The 15,943-nt window shown below is 36.9% G+C and overlaps 1 protein-coding gene across 2 annotated transcripts in view; it reads left to right on the top strand.

The window, feature by feature from the left end:
- The window catches only part of NFATC3 (nuclear factor of activated T cells 3), a 75,025-nt gene that overhangs the window by 48,376 nt on the left and 10,706 nt on the right, over window positions 1-15,943 (top strand). Inside the window, exons 7-10 of one of the 2 annotated variants that reach the window (XM_074913741.1) lie at window positions 874-929; window positions 1,559-1,685; window positions 3,496-4,548; window positions 13,446-13,547. In XM_074913741.1, coding sequence (XP_074769842.1) covers window positions 874-929; window positions 1,559-1,685; window positions 3,496-4,548; window positions 13,446-13,547 — 1,338 coding nt within the window. The remainder of the gene's footprint in view (window positions 1-873; window positions 930-1,558; window positions 1,686-3,495; window positions 4,549-13,445; window positions 13,548-15,943) is intronic. The other variant, XM_074913742.1, reaches the window with a different exon arrangement.

The raw sequence follows: 15,943 nt of genomic DNA, 5'->3' as shown, positions 1-15,943 counted from the left end.
AATATAGAGAGTATAGAATCTGAACAACTGAAATTATCATTGCTGTGACTTGAACACCTGATTTGAACTTTTGGGGAAACAGTAGCAAAAGTAAATCATTAAAAATAGAAGTCTGCAGCCAAGTCCAGTTCTTCTACATCTTATTATTTCCTTAAATATTTAAGTAAAAGAGTTGAGATTTTTTTTTATTAGCAAATACAACATAAGTAGGGGGTTTCTGTATCAAGGTGAATGCCTTTTAAAGAACTACTGCTGCTGAACAGCAGGCTCTCTGATAACATGTACAAAACCCAGTAACCAAGCAAACTGAGTGTCAGATTAAGGATAATGAGTTAGACTAGGTCAGAGCAGGGAGAAGTTCACCAAGGTGATTTGCTTCTCTCAATGCTGACAACTTGCCTGGTTTTTGAACTACCGGCTCTTTTGGTTAGGGGTGGGTGTTTGTTTTCAGTGTATAACCTGGGGGTACATGAAGATGTGGTGTATGTTATCTCTCATCTGGTGCCTTGTAGGTTAAGTCATCAGCATGTTTGAGTAATCACAAGTGTCAGTAGTAATTTAACTACCTTTCAAAAACGTTTTTAGAAAAACAGGGGAAAAAAATCTCTTTACGCTTACAGTGCACACTGCCTCCTTTGGAATGAAATGTAACTGTAATCGGCAGGTTCTGTTAAAATGCAGAATCCTGCACAACAAACCTCTAAATCATCTCTATACTTCAAACTTTGTTTACAATATATGTCAGCTGAATGGCCTCTATGACTGAAAATAAAAGCAGTTTTATATTAAGTATGTAAGTATTTTTCAGCTTAAGTATTTAAGTGGTTTAGAAAATGCTTTTTGCTTGAATTATTTGTAAATTTCTCTCAACAGATGGACGACCTCAGTGGGAGGTAGAAGGGAAAATAATTAGGGAAAAGTGTCAAGGGGTGAGAAACAATTTTTCTTACTTTAGAAAGCTTTCTGTTTTAAAATGAGAAACTAGCCATCTTCATTGTTATTCTGAAATGTAGACTTCATTTAGTAAAGTAGATCAGTGGCTAATTCAGAGAGACAACTGGAGACTTCTAAATTGGCTTAATACTATAGAGTAGCCATTAAGAGGATGCTTTGAAGGAACTGCAAATAGTGTGCTTGTTGTGAAAGCAGTGGAAAAAAAATTAAAAATTGAAAAAAGAAAACAAGATAAATTTGCTAGGATGACAGATAATTTCCAGTGCATTAAAATTTTTCCTAAAAGCTTAATGATCCAAAATGCAGTTCTTTGACTACTAATCTTCTTATGCTCTGGCAGATAAATAAAGCATCCTTTAGAAGATGTGTCTATTTAGTTAAAAGCACTACCTTCAGAACACTTGTGTTTAAAAGAAGAAAGTCTCCAAATAAAAGTTTGCATATAGTACTGTTTCACTATGTAATATGCATAAACTTGAAGTTTACCAATTTCAAAATATCATTTTGCTTTAGTTCTGCAATAAGTGTTTTAGTTTTTCAGTAATTAAGAACAGTTTCATTTTCATTTGATACGTAAAACTTATTTATTTCAACTTTTATACAGGCAAACATTATACTTGAAGTTCCTCCATACCATAACAAAACCATTACAAATGCAGTTCAGGTGCAGTTCTATCTCTGCAATGGCAAGAGGAAAAAAAGCCAGTCTCAACGTTTTACTTATACACCAGGTATTAAAGAAAAAATAAAGTTGCATTTTATTTTGTTTTTTTAAAGTAGACATTTGAAAATAATCCAGTCTTGTATCTTTGACAGGTAGATAAGAAGTCTAGCTTCAAATTGTTTGTAAAACAACTTACTTAAGCTTGTCTAATTAAAAAGCTGAAATTTAGAGTAATGAGCTACAGGGCTATAATTACAGCCAGGTATTTCTTCGTTACGCTTTTTACAGAATAATTTGCATTCTATTTTTCATTGAGAATAATGGCGAATCTCAGAAGCTGCTTTTCTAAATAATGCTAGTGATGACATGGAGGATAGTGAGATCATAGAACAACAGGTTTCACACACACATGCACACCCTGCCCCCAAATGTCAACTTGCCCCCCCTAGGTTTAGATACAAGGAAGATAAAATATTTTTTCCCCCTTCTAGACACATTGCAGCATGTTGAGAGGAAACGGTTTGTAACTTAGCCAAAAGCAAAAACTGTATGTGTTAACTGTAAATGTAGTTAAAACATCTTAATCCCTGCCCTTTGGTGTTGAGGAAGTGGTTACCACTAGATATGCAATGCCTGCTCCTTTGCCTGATAATTTTCTTGTACAAAATTCATACCCATTTAGAGTAGTCACAATTCACAAGGTCCTAGTGATGGTGCTAGACCATGTTAGTACTGTTTGGAGGATCTGAAGGAGTCTTTGAACTCAGATATGGATATTAATATTAACTTCTTAAAGCTAATGTGTACGCTGACAACGCCAACTACCATTAGTTTACACTATTTAAAGTAAGTTTTGCTCACTTGTGCTTTAAAAGTACCTGCTTCATACCTTCATGTGCCATTTAATCAATGTTACCTGGGTATTTGGTACACTAAGTATACATAAATTGTGTTTTCAACCATTCTTAAGAATATCAACTTCCAAGATAGTTACATCTTAAACTATATTTTTGTTTGAGAAATCCATATTTTAAACTATTTAAATGGTGAAATGAAGTAATGACATTTACTGCTTAAATAAGAAGCAAGTTTAATTATAACTGCAGCTGTTATTGCACAAACATTTTAAAATCCATTTTGTCTATAAATAAATATAAGTTTCCTTAACAGTGTATTGTATCAAGGAGGAATTGAGCAGTTAAGTGTTAGCATTTTTCTGCTATTTGTACTTAAAGTCAGTATCTTCTCATGTGCCTACCAGTAGCTTAAAAAAAAAAATCCTGTAACTGAAAGTGTGTCAGTTGGTAACTCTCTGCACTATAAGACCAATTGTTGCTATCACTGAAATTGGGGGATATGGTGAAAGAGCTGGTGTAATTAAAACAACACCCACTACTCAACTAATTTAACTGTGTTGGCAGAGTTCAGCTCTCATCTTGATCAGAGGCTAAGGAAAGTGAGAAGCCAGTTAAAAATTTCATTCCCCTTTTCCTGGTGCCTGATACTGAACTCTTATCTGCGTGTTTTCAGTGGAGCCCAGCAGCAGCCCCCGCCCCCACCCGGATGAGCAGTATCCTTTAGATGTACTGGACTTTCTCTGGCTGGGTTTCAAATGTCTTCAAAAACATACGTTGCATAGAAGGGTATTTTAAAGGGAAGGTAACTGCCTTTGAGTAAATGCTAGGAGAGTTCTTCTGGCTTTAAAGAGTTAATATAGCAGGCATAAAGTTTTTTAAAAAAAAAAAAAGCAGAGCAAAAGAGGGAAAATTAGAGCAAGAACATTAACAATACTGTTGTGGCTGTTAAACAGCAATTGGTGTGTATTTATCGCAGGATACAAATGGATTGGAATTCTAATAGTGTTTTACTTTTTCTAGTTATAATGAAGCAAGAGCACAGAGATGAGGTGGATTTGTCTGCTGTTCCATCTTTGGCCCTGCCTCACACAAGCAATGTCCAGGGCCTGCATTCTATCCGAACTCAATTGCCTTCACCAGAGCAAGGGCATCCCCATGACAATTTACTGTCTACATCACCCAGGAGCCTTGTGTGTCCAGTTCAACCACCATACCCAGCAATGGTGACCTCAGCAGTACCCCACCTGCCACACATGCAAGGTAGAAACCTTAGTCCAAGTGAAGAATGTCATGTTTTGCCTCCTGCTGTGGTTCAGTCTTTTCAGGTAACATCAGCACCTCCTGTGAGGCCTTCTTACCAGCCTATGCAGTCTAATGATGTATACAATGGACAGTCTGGTCTTCCTATGAACTCTGCCTCCAGTCAAGGATTTGATACCATTTCATTTCAGCAAGACACAGCTGTACCTCATTTGATAAATCTCAGCTGCCAAGCTCTACCACCAATGCAGTTTCATGCTTCAAATCCAGGTTCTGTGTCAACATCAAGTACCACAGGGCACCCGCTAGCACACCCAGCTCATTCGGGACAGTCACCTGCTCACCTACCGTCGATGGGATACCACTGCCCAAGCGCTGGGCAGGGCTCCATCCCTTCTGCAATGAGTCGGTCCCTTGGGCCATCTTCTCCCCAGCTGCAGCAAGTCCCATACCATTCTACAAATCCAGCATCCGCCTCATCCCCATCCCCAACCGCTTCCCACCCTCTGGTCCATTCACCCCTGTCTGGACCTTCTTCACCCCAGCTCCAGCCTATGCCTTATCAATCTCCTAGCTCAGGACCTGCCTCCTCTCCCCCTCCAACCACTGTCAGTCACTCGGGACAGCACTCCCCTCAAGCACACAGTCCAGCACTGGGAGCCCTTAATGCAGCATCATCCCTAGTGCACCATACCGTATGTGATTCATCTCCATTTTCACCAGATGGGGCAGCTATTAACATTAAACCAGAACCCGAAGATCGAGAATTGAATTTTCAAACAATAGGACTACAAGACATCACGCTAGATGATGGTAAGTAGATACAGTATTTTAATACTGGGATATAATCTACATTAAACTACAAAGTGGGTGTGGGAGGGTTATTTTGTTTAGAACACACTCCTCTTCACAGAAGTAAATTTGTATCATCAAAATGGAGTCCTATTTTTGTCCAAAGCAATGACTGACTTAAATCTAATGATATTAGCTGTAAATCTGTAGTTATACAATTCAGGTACTTTAATCTAATTTGCCCATAGACTTTGTTTTCGTCATAAAACAGGGCCTGAGGATTAACTCTTACACATTGACACTTTATATACAAGGAATTAATTTGAAGCCTTTTCTCTTTGTCTTGGTATCTTTCAGCAAAAGTCATAATAATATGTCTTAAGTTGCATAAATGTAGTTTGGAGTCTTCTTTCTTGGAGTCATCCCAGTTTTGAAGGGCAGACTAGTTTTTTTAAAATACATCATATGCATTTTGGCACTGTCTTAGTCTCCTCACAGACATTCTGTAGATAAACTGCCATCATTCAGCACCTCTGCTGACAGTAGCTGTTTGCTTTCTCCTTACCCCTCTGGCTACCTTTTTGAGAAACTCACTTGTTTAACATGAACAGAACAAGGACATTCTAGTGCTAAAGGCCAGGCTATAAAGTTCTCTAAATTAACACTGTCCAGGTATTTACAAAACTTGTCCAACCAAGTGAAAAGAAAGAGGTATCAGATCCTAAATGTCAGCCCATTTGAGGCATGGATGCCAAGCAATTTAAAGAACATGTCATGTTAATAAGATTGGAAGAACAGAAGGTCTGGCCTTAAAAGGTGTGTGTTTGGTATTGATGATGGGAATCTTTGTGGTATCTCTTTTCTACAAGAGCTTTAACTGTTGTGGGGTGTTTTCTGTTTGCTTGGTTTTTTTAATCATCCTTAGTAATTATTTACTGCATCAGCAGCAGTGTAAACACTTAAGTGCAGGCCATCTGTTAAATATCCATGTCAGTGCCAGTTTCCTGCAGAAATGGATCTTTGCTATTGTTACCTCCAGTCAGTAGTAAGACAATTTAGTAAGAAATGCCTTTAAAGTCACAGCATACTAGGAAGAAAATGAGAGAAACTGATAATATAGTTGGGCTTTCAGTTAAATAGCCACCCTGATTAAACAAAGCTCTCTTTTTAGAAACACTGTTTATCAGTCAACCTAACTTTTTTTAGAAAGGAAGGATGAGACTGCTTTGATCAAGGACTTGCTGCGGGGAGAAGAGCAAGGCTTTATCAAACAATGCAACAAAACCACCAGCATGTTCTACTTCGGTACTAGGGGAGTGAGAAAGAAATCTCATGTTTCAAGAAGTGTCATGTTAGAACCTACATTTTCTCATCCTTCTTCCCTCCACCCCCACAAAAAAGACCTAGAAATAAATAAAGCACAACTAAATACTGTAGTCAAACTTTTCACAATATAAGCAGAAGTGTTTAGCATTTATGAGCATCTTGGCAGTTCATTTATACTTGTTCAGAAATTAGAATGAATGCACAGTAAAAAGAAAGCCTTTTTTTCCCCTATATCACAAATGTTAGTTGCTTTTAGAAACTATTTCAGTTGATTAGCACAGTGAAAATGCCAAGTTGTTTCTCTGCTGACAAAGACACTGAATCACAGGAAAACTGCAAGAGCCACACTTAGAGCATGGCCGCTTGCTGATAGTTTAGAGAAGTATAATCAATATACATATGAGTCAAATGGCCACAGTCTTATTAATTTCTTTTTTAAAATAATGTTTGCTATAGAAGTTTAAAGAAGATCTGATAACTGGTAATTAAACTATACACTTCCTATACGGAAAATTGAACATGGTTTTAAATGCTAAACTAGCACTTGGCAGCAACAACACCTTTGCAAACACAGAGACCACCTTCATTTCAGTTTCATATTACTGCCACTCAGTGATTGCTTGGGGGGTTGGGTTCGGTTGATTTTTTTTTTTTTTTTTTTCCCCCCCCCCCCCACTTCCAATCTGCAAATACAAATCAGATGTCTAGCTTGAAACCTGCTGTTCCAAAAATCTTGAAGGGCATAGTGACAAGAAACAAGCTGCTCAAATCTCTCAACATGAGTAACTACTTCCTCTGCTTAATCAGCTTTAAATAAAAAAATCATGTTTCACCGGGAACGCTTTTTATAACGTATCTAACATATTGCTGTGGTTTAAAAAAATAACTTCAAAATTTTTATTTTGTGTATAATTGCATTTTAGTTTCTGTACAAATAGAGCTAATAGACACAAATAGCAAACCAGTTACTCTACATTAACATTCAATTAAGGAAAAAATCCAAACATAATTGCATACATAAATTAAGGTTGATACAGTATGTTCTCCCAGCTAATATATCAAACCTGAAAGCTATACTTAGTTGGAAAATAGGCTTTTAAGGGTTACCAATTAAGGCAAATAAACCTCTCAAAATAAAACACGAAGGCAAAGCCAACTGAAGATTTTGTAAATCATGTCTGAATTACTGACCTTAAATATTTAAGTCAGTAGTCTCAGAAAAAGTAAACAAAAAAACTCAAAAGACCTCCACTACATAAATAATGCTTTCTTTTAAGTAACATTCACTATTTCAAAATTAGCATACTAGATATCTTCTTTGCCAAGAAAATAAAATATTTTAAGAAATTTTAACAAAACTTGAGTGTAGTATGGACGTGCTACCTCATGACAAAATTAGTTCTGGAATTACAAAGCTGTTTAGCCTGACAGAGGAGGATTTAAAATTATGTAAACAAAAACCAACAAAACCCCACAACACAATAAAAAACCCCCGAAGAACTCTGCCTATAGAAGTGGCAGCCTGAATAGTAGTTACATAAATTCCTTTCAGCAAGACTCCTCAAAGTGAATCTTACTGCCTCTTCAGCCAACATTCAGGCTTCTTCTTCAAAGCACACCAAAAAACTCCAAATCTGCTACTTAGTACAGAATTACAAAGCTGCTTCATCCAACAGTGCTCAAGGCAAGAGCATCTGGATTAATCTTGATCCAGCATCTGGAAGGTATAACACATGTGGATTCACCATTTATAGCTTCTCTGCAAAGTCCAGTATGCTTGCCAACGACCAGAATAGAGTATCTTTTTAAATTCTTGTATTTGTATTGTATTTTTAGTATTTAAAATTGTATTTAAAGTTGTATTCCTTTACCAGTTAGAGCAAGCTGGACTTTGTTCAGACTGACTGAAAAAGGATTACATAATTTAAAGGCAGAAACTCTACCTGGCTGTCTGCATAATGTACACTTTTTTTATACCCCACCACCTCCCCGAGTTTGTGTGGCTCTTTGGCTTCTTGTTTTTCAACAGGATCTGATTGATGTCTTTAGACTTTTCTAATCTCTACCTTGAATTTGCTTTTCAGTTTGGCTTCCCAACTCTTCCCATCCTTTCTTCCAACAGGAAACACTTTCTAATTCACTTGATGAAGGGATCAAAACGCATGAGGACACGTAGATATGAAATTCAATGATATTACAAAAAACATTTGCAACCTAACATAATTTCAAAGTAATTTGTACTGTATGCTACACTTAAAAGGTGTTCTGAAAACTAGTACTTTTTTCTGTTTAGGTCTTTGCAATAGTCTATCTGCACAAGCTGGGTAAACTTTTGGACTGAAACTACATAAAAGCAGCTTCTTGATCTTTATTTGCCCCCTCTGCTTTTCCTTTCCCCCAGGCTGCTAACGTATCCCTGTATAGATGGTGCAATATTTAGGGCTGCAAATAGGCAAGGCAGCTGAAATGACAAGAAACAGGCAGTTGGTCATTCCTGTCCTTTCCCATAACCATCATCCATCCTGTGTGCTGTTGTATGCTCAGCTAACAAAGGTGCCATTTCTTCCCCATTTGGAAAAAAAAAAAAAAAAAAAAAAGCTAGTCAAAGTTAGACTCAGTCTAATTATATGATGAGGCCTTGTTAATTTTTTCCCCCACTGTTTTTAAAAAGTGTTCCTAGTGTGTTGGTTTACCTATCCCACTGTCAAGTTTTAGATTTAAATCTATTCTATACTGTTGATCTGAAACTTACTCTCTTGTGGTTTGCAGTTTAGGAGTGAGTTTACCTTGGATTTCATGGCTTTCTACAGTGATGATATTTCTAACATGTACAACTCTAACCATTTTTAAGGTATTATGTTAGGCTGTATTCAGCAAATCAGGATGACCTTCTACTAATCCTCTTACATTTTGTTACTCATTGCATCTCCATTACATAAAGCTGGAGATTAGAAAATCCAGTATGTGGATTTACTATAAATCATAACTAGAAATCCTCTAACTGTTTTGTGTACATAAAGCAGTAAGTCTGCTTTGTCAGACACGTTCCATGTAGAATTCTAAGCCATTTGCATTCATTCATTTTAATAGTTCTGTGATAACTCTCTAGTTGATAAATTCTCTTGCTGGGAAGATCAGAGATTATTCTGATCTTTGCTAGAAAATTTGTATGTCTTTTCCAGGTAGCTTTTTTCTGTAGCTGCAGTTTAACTTCTGGAGAATCACAGTAGTAACTAATAACTATTGGAGAATGACTGTACTTTTTATATTTAAAAGCTGCATTAACAGGTCATTCTTAATTAAGGCAGCATCATGTCAAACAGAGCACTGAAGTTCTACAGAAACACAAAGAATACTGAATGCTAGAGTCTAGTTTAGTATGGAGGAGAGTGGCTCAAAAACCCAGTGCAGCTGAAACTTGAGATGTTCATCTCAAACTTCAGGTTTTTTTACTGTCTCCTAAGCACAGAACAAAATGTTGCATCTTGCAGTATGCCTGAAATGGATTTGTGTGACAAAAACTAGCCTACATTGTACATGGAACTCTCCCAATATTCCTGCTGATAAAAGGCATTCTGAAAATTGTACTAGTATAAATTGTTTAATAAGGTTGTGTTCAAACTCCTTTCTTAGTATTCTGTATATAATATATATATTGGCAAGCAGTATGGAGGGAGCAATGAAAAAGCAGTTTACAGTTCTAATTTTTCTGTTAAGTTTATGGGTTTCTGCATTGAGATGTGGAGGTTGAGTAAGGTGATAAGGCAGAAACTGAAATGTGTTGGAAGAGAATGGGGATCTACTTTTAGAAATGGGTGTTATGAATGAAATAGAGAAGGATCCAGACTGAGTCGTAGATTAAAAGGCAACAGTTGGAACAGTAAGGAACAGTGAAGAGAATGTAACCCATCTGGGGCTGTCAGCAGTTAAAGGATGCTATGACCATATCTTCTAGAGGGTTCATTCACTGTGTTCATAAAATCTGTGCTAGCAAGGCATCTCATGAGAAGACCAGTTATAGACTGATAATGAGTAAAGAACTTCAGAGAAATCCTCAGGCATCTATGACTAGCTAATGTATGAAACTTCCTATTTGCCTCCAAGAGCTACAGAACACCTTGTAACTAATTCAAAGTAGAGCTAAATTAGTTGCACCACCACATAAAGATTCCCATTTAAGAATTAGAAGAGGTTAGAAACCTACTCTGTGAGTGCAAGTGGCATGTTTACATCATGGTGCAGACACTTGCAATAGCAGCAGCACTGGGCAGAGTTGGGCACACCCGCGTGACACTGGCAAAAAGTCGTGCAGACACTTTTGCACCGCTTTCCGCTGCGCAGCATGTGTCCTCTAGCTCAGAGGTCCTTGCTTAATTCTTACTGTGTTAGTCATCTGTCTCCTTGTGTGAGAGAATGGGGTAAACATGACTTAAATGAGTTGGTTTCACTGTGATATGTAAATGCAGAGTGTGATGTCATAACCATGACGTGAACAGGGATATCTGTTACCATGCCCCTGCAGGCACATCCTACCTATACAGCTATAAACATAATGGGCACAGGAAAACTATACTCCTCCTAACATTTCACACAGCCTTATTTCATCAGTTAATTTTAAAAAAAGGTACTACTTAGTAAAGCTGGCATAGAACCTGAAATTACTGCCAGTAAGCCTGTCTTATGACTTGAAATGGTAACCTGCAAGGCAACCCACTATGTCCTTGATAAATCTGCCATTGCAAACATGGCCTGCCACGTAACTCTCTGATAACAGACCAACAGAATCAGCTGGCTTCTCCACAGCAGAAGACAACTGAGGGTTAATTACAGCCTGGCAGCTTCAATTTTTTTTTTGTTAGGGAAAGTTGACACTGTACTTGCTGGTCATGTGGCAAAACCAGGCTAAATATACTGCACTAACCAATGTACTGTAGCTACAGAGATTCTTCACATAAATGCAGCCAATGGAGTTCTATCTGGGGCTGACAGAAGAAAGCCTCTATCTGAGGAAGCATGTGCTGCACTTGTCTGTATTGTTCTTAGAGGTTTATTGATGCTCATTGCCTCAGTAAATAAAGCAATTCACTCATCTCTCCTCTAAAACACATGTATTCATATGTGGATGCAGCAATAGTACCAAACCTCAACAGTTGATATGGCCTGCCATACAGTTATATCAATCTTATTTTTGCAAAGCACAGTAAAAACCCTCATTCTGTGCTACTTTAGCAACACTGCAAACAATTATGCATTCTAGAATATTTTGGAGGATCTACTTTTCTAAAATCAGTACATCTTCAAGTTTAAGTCCCCTTGCCCATACAACCTAATTCAGTTCAGTAGTAGTAAAGGATACACAGGTGAAACTTTTAATCACATAGTGGTACAAAAATTAACTTGCTTGACTATTGTAGGAAGAGATCCTGAAAACCAAATGGTATAACTCCAGCAGCTTTTTGGTCTGCCTGTATCCATAATATAACTCTAATTTTAAGGTGACTTACTGCTTTGATCCAAATCTGGTGCAGATAATTGAGAGTTTAAAGTTGGGTGGGTTTCTTAACCTTTCTTTACTTAAGAGAGGAGCCTGGACAAAGAGGTGGATCATAAAAGTATGAATTTTTGGTCAGTTAAATAGATCTACAGGATGTCCATTTTCTTGATTTCTATTTCAATTTAATAGTGTTAATTTTAGTGTTGCATTCTTTGGGTACAAAGCACATTTTAGTATTGCTTAAGGAAGTAGAAACTTTTCTCAAATGTTTATGAAATTGAGGTAGAAAGCTATTTTTAATGTCTGTTTATCTGGCACCTTGAGTTCTATCTAACTTCAGTGTGCACTGAACAAAATCTTTATGCTATATTGCACACTTTAAAAGGCTGTTGCTTTATTTACCACATTTCACAAACAACAAATATTGTGTGCCTGAGGCAAGTGCATGCTTCATTCCAGAAGGTGCTGGCTGGAGACATGTTACACGTGCTATGCATGACATGTTTTGTCAGGGATTTATAAAAGCAAAAACTCAATACTGTCAACAGCTTTGTTAGAACATGCAAGAACCTCAGAATCCCTCTATGTATGAAATTAATCAGAAAAATAGCTCATAATCATAATTCTCTGCTAAAATGACAGCTAATCCTTATTGTATAAGCTATGCAGACTTTATGGTGTAGAGACTGTTGCTAATTAAGGCCACTGTTCTCTGGAGGCTTTTTGTCAGTGTCTTTGTTGTGTGCTCCTTTGAAAGCCTGAGCTTTAAAGAGGATTGCTGGTAAAAGTTTATTTCATCCCAAGGTAGTTTTCTGCCCATCTCCTTGGACTGATTAGATCTTTATTTAAATGTCGCTTTCTTGCTGATTCTACCATAGTTGGTGGGGAAAAAATATTCTTTTCTTAATCTATTATTTGACAAGAATTTATCCTTCATCTATTCCTTTCCTTCAAAACGGCAGTGGACATTTTCATTGAAACCAAGATAATGCTTTCTGCTTCCAGTTTAAATACACGTAACTTTATGCTTTAAACAATTAAGCATAAGAAGTCATCCAAAGTAGTAATTTGAACTGCTTGAGTTTCAGGAGGGGGTAAGAATAGGCTCTTTCATTCTCCCAGGAGTCATCCCTGAGCAGGGCTTAGGTATCATGCTGGCAAAGCAAATGTGTGGCTCTATCCAGAAGGCACAAATTAGCCAGTTTCCAGTGTAATTTTGTTAATTGTATTAAAGCCTAATTTACTAAACTCACAGCTCTGTCTCCAGCAGGGGAAAAAACCAAACCCAACCCCATATATTGTTGTAAGCTCTCTACAGTCACTAATCATAACTGAATAAACATGCACTTGTTGGTTAAAGTAATAAATACACTATTCTATGTTCATTTTTCCTCCAGGAAAACCAGTTCAGTGGAACACAGTTCTCCACTTCCTCCTTGGTTTCTTACACTGCCTTGGTCTGATAGAGCCATCTATACCAGGATAATACTTAGCATTCTGACACTTCAAACTGTGTGTGGCCTGACCGCAGATCAGTACCTTGGGCAAAACGTGCAGGTAGTCTGACAAGGAAAGGGGAAGCTAACAGCCATTTACAGCAACAGCTTCCTTTGTTTAAAGGAGGGGAAAAATAAAAATAAAAGTTTTACTTACTAGTACTCTTTCGCCTACCTTGTTCAGTGGAGGTGCTGTCAACAGGCATAAGCACGTTTAATTTGACCGCAGTAAGTAAAGCAGATGGAGAAAATTGGAGGAATGTTCTAAACTAACACAAGTACTAAAATTAAATTTATGTAGTATAAAATTCATGATGATACAACTAGGCAGACATCCAAAAATATTAACCATTACCTTTATGGCTCTGGCTGCTAACCGAAAAGTAACTAAATATACAAGATAAGTGATATTGTTTTTAATAGGCACTCTGATAATTTATAAATAGTTACTTATGTCAACATATGTAGTAGTTGTGAATGAAACTGGGTATTTAAAGTTAGTGCTATTAAAAGAAAACTGAAAGTCACTTCCTGGTTGAGTGAACTGTAACTTCTTGGTTTAGTCCAGTCAGTAGTTATGTCTGTCTTCTTCTCTGACACAGACAGTTTTATCTCTGACCTGGAATACCAGCCATCAGGTTCAACAGAGAAATGGACTCAACATTCAGCACTCATGTCCAACTCCTATGTGGAAAATCTAGAGGGTGAGTCTGCTTACTGAAATGCTTCAATGTTTGAAATTGGAGCACAAAGGAAAGGGGAAAGTGTTTTAATAGTCTTAACATCTACAGGTGAAAAGTGCTATGTAATATTGAAGTACTGCTATAATTGGACACCTGTGTATTCTGAAATAATCGCAAATTCAGAAGTTGTGAACCAGGTGTACACTCATTCGGTAAAAACCTCCACTTAAAGTATGTATAGCTGCCACAGAACTTCCTGAGTGCTGTAGGATCAGTAGAACAACAGAAGAGGATACGAAAATCTTAAGCCAAATATGAGCAAGGTTGTAGAGTGGCCAGATCAGTTAACTATGAGAAATTGAGAATGTTCTTCCTTTTTTTAAAAAGATGAAGTATTGTCAATTTAAATAGATAGAATCCAGTGGTGTACACTACTAAGCTAAGGATTAGGAATACAGATTCATAAATAGATTTCTAGTTGAATGTGCATTGTAATTGGGAAGGATCATCTGGATTTATTTTAAGATGCTTTCAGCTTCTATTTCACATATAATAATTACACACTATGACTTTTAAAAATAGTAACTATATTAGAAATTGACTCATGGTATACTGGTTGTGTTTGTGTTTATGCTCATTCTTAAGTGTTTTTCACTTGATTACAAACATGCCTAAAATGCCCAAGAACTGTAGGGTCTTTTTTTTGTCAATATATATACACACACATATATTTTAACACATACAACAGATTTTACTTTCCCCATAGATTTTTAAAGGGGATACCTGTAAGTGTACAGTAGATTGTTAACAGTGAAGTAACCAAGCTCTGTGTATAGCCTTAATAAAACTCACGCAATTAGTGTGTAGACTGGTCTTAAATTTGCCCATGAAACTAAAATAAATCACAATGTTGGACTTTTACCGTCTTTCAAAAAATTGACTTAGTTCTGCTTTCTTTACCTTACTAGTAAATTTTTGCTATGTAAGTAGCTACTATTCAGAATGGTAAAACTAGGAAAAGAACTCTGTACACTAAATTGACATTTCTATATCTTGAAACAGCAAATTGATTAGTAAAATACAAGTTATGGCTCAGATTATTTCTGTGTTCCAGACTGTATCCTGTGCAACTCAGAATCTCGTAGGTACAGAATAATTGTTGAAGATCAAAGTTCTTGAAAAATGAAAACTCAATAATAACATAACCTCCAGATATCAGTATCATCAACTAAAGAGTGACACACAGATTGGCAAACCCCAGACTTAGAATTACGAAACACACGCCAAACAGGTCCCTTTTAAAAAGGGCACACAAACAGAAAACTAGACCCAGAGAGAAATACTCTTACACACAAATGCTAGAATCTGAGAAAAACAATTGAGAAACATGGCATTTTTAAAAATTTAAAGTAATGGGTATTTTAGGTCTTGGGTGTAAGAAATATAGTCAGTGTGGTATCAATGTGAGAGAGATGTTTACATAGGGAAGTTAGTAGAATGGTTCTGTACCTTGAAGAATGCATAAGTCAACTCAGACAAGGTAACTGTACTAGTAGTACAGAATGCTTACAGATCTTTCAGGCTTGAAATCGGAAGAGCATAGCTTCTAAATTATACTGCTGAACAGGAGCGCAACCATAACTCTAGTGTGCTGCAGGAGATCAGACAATATGTAAAGGCAGGAAATACACTAATGGAATACTTGAGTCATCCTTTATAGAATGGGTACGTGTGATGACTGCTTCATGGAGCACTAAGTCATGAGAAGAACCCACAAGGGCAAACATCTCTTTATTTGGTCCAAAGGAGCGTACAGGAACTGCTTAAAAAAAAAAAAAAAAAAAGTAACAAAATCTTTCTTCGTATGTAGCAGTTTCAGCACTACAGGCTATGACAAACTTTCAAAAGGGGAACTGTAGGAAAACAATAAAACTTAAGAAAAAATAGGTGGTCAAGGATAAAATAGATGCAAGCAGTCTGCAAACTATTTATGAAGCTTCAGATTAAGTGTACAACTACACTGCAGTGAGAGAGACCACAGGCTGCTTCCAAATGCAGAAAATGGGAAAAAACCTGAAAATTATTAGGTTAAATGTGAAACCTGGCCAACAGATGACAAATCAGGAATTCAGTTAAAATTAGATAAATGAACTTATAAATTAATGCTCATAGCTAAGGAACTAGAGCTTTTCATGCCAAAGTTCTTTGAAAAAGGGAGATGTTGCAGGACCTGTCTCAAGTAAAAACTTTTCAGAACAAACAGATAAACAGACAGTGGCAATCACCTCAACTAGGTGACATGCCGGACAACAGCTCTAAAAGAGTAAGCATCCGCTGAACTATTAACTGTGGTGTAAATCTCCTTAAATCTGATTTGGAGCCAGGGCACTGGAAGTTAATAAATGTGACACTGATGC

Source organism: Athene noctua, chromosome 9, assembly GCF_965140245.1.
Source record: "Athene noctua chromosome 9, bAthNoc1.hap1.1, whole genome shotgun sequence".
Classification (NCBI taxonomy): domain Eukaryota; kingdom Metazoa; phylum Chordata; class Aves; order Strigiformes; family Strigidae; genus Athene; species Athene noctua.
The sequence above is the reverse complement of the archived record's forward strand: the minus strand, read 5'-3'. Positions and strand labels throughout refer to the sequence as shown.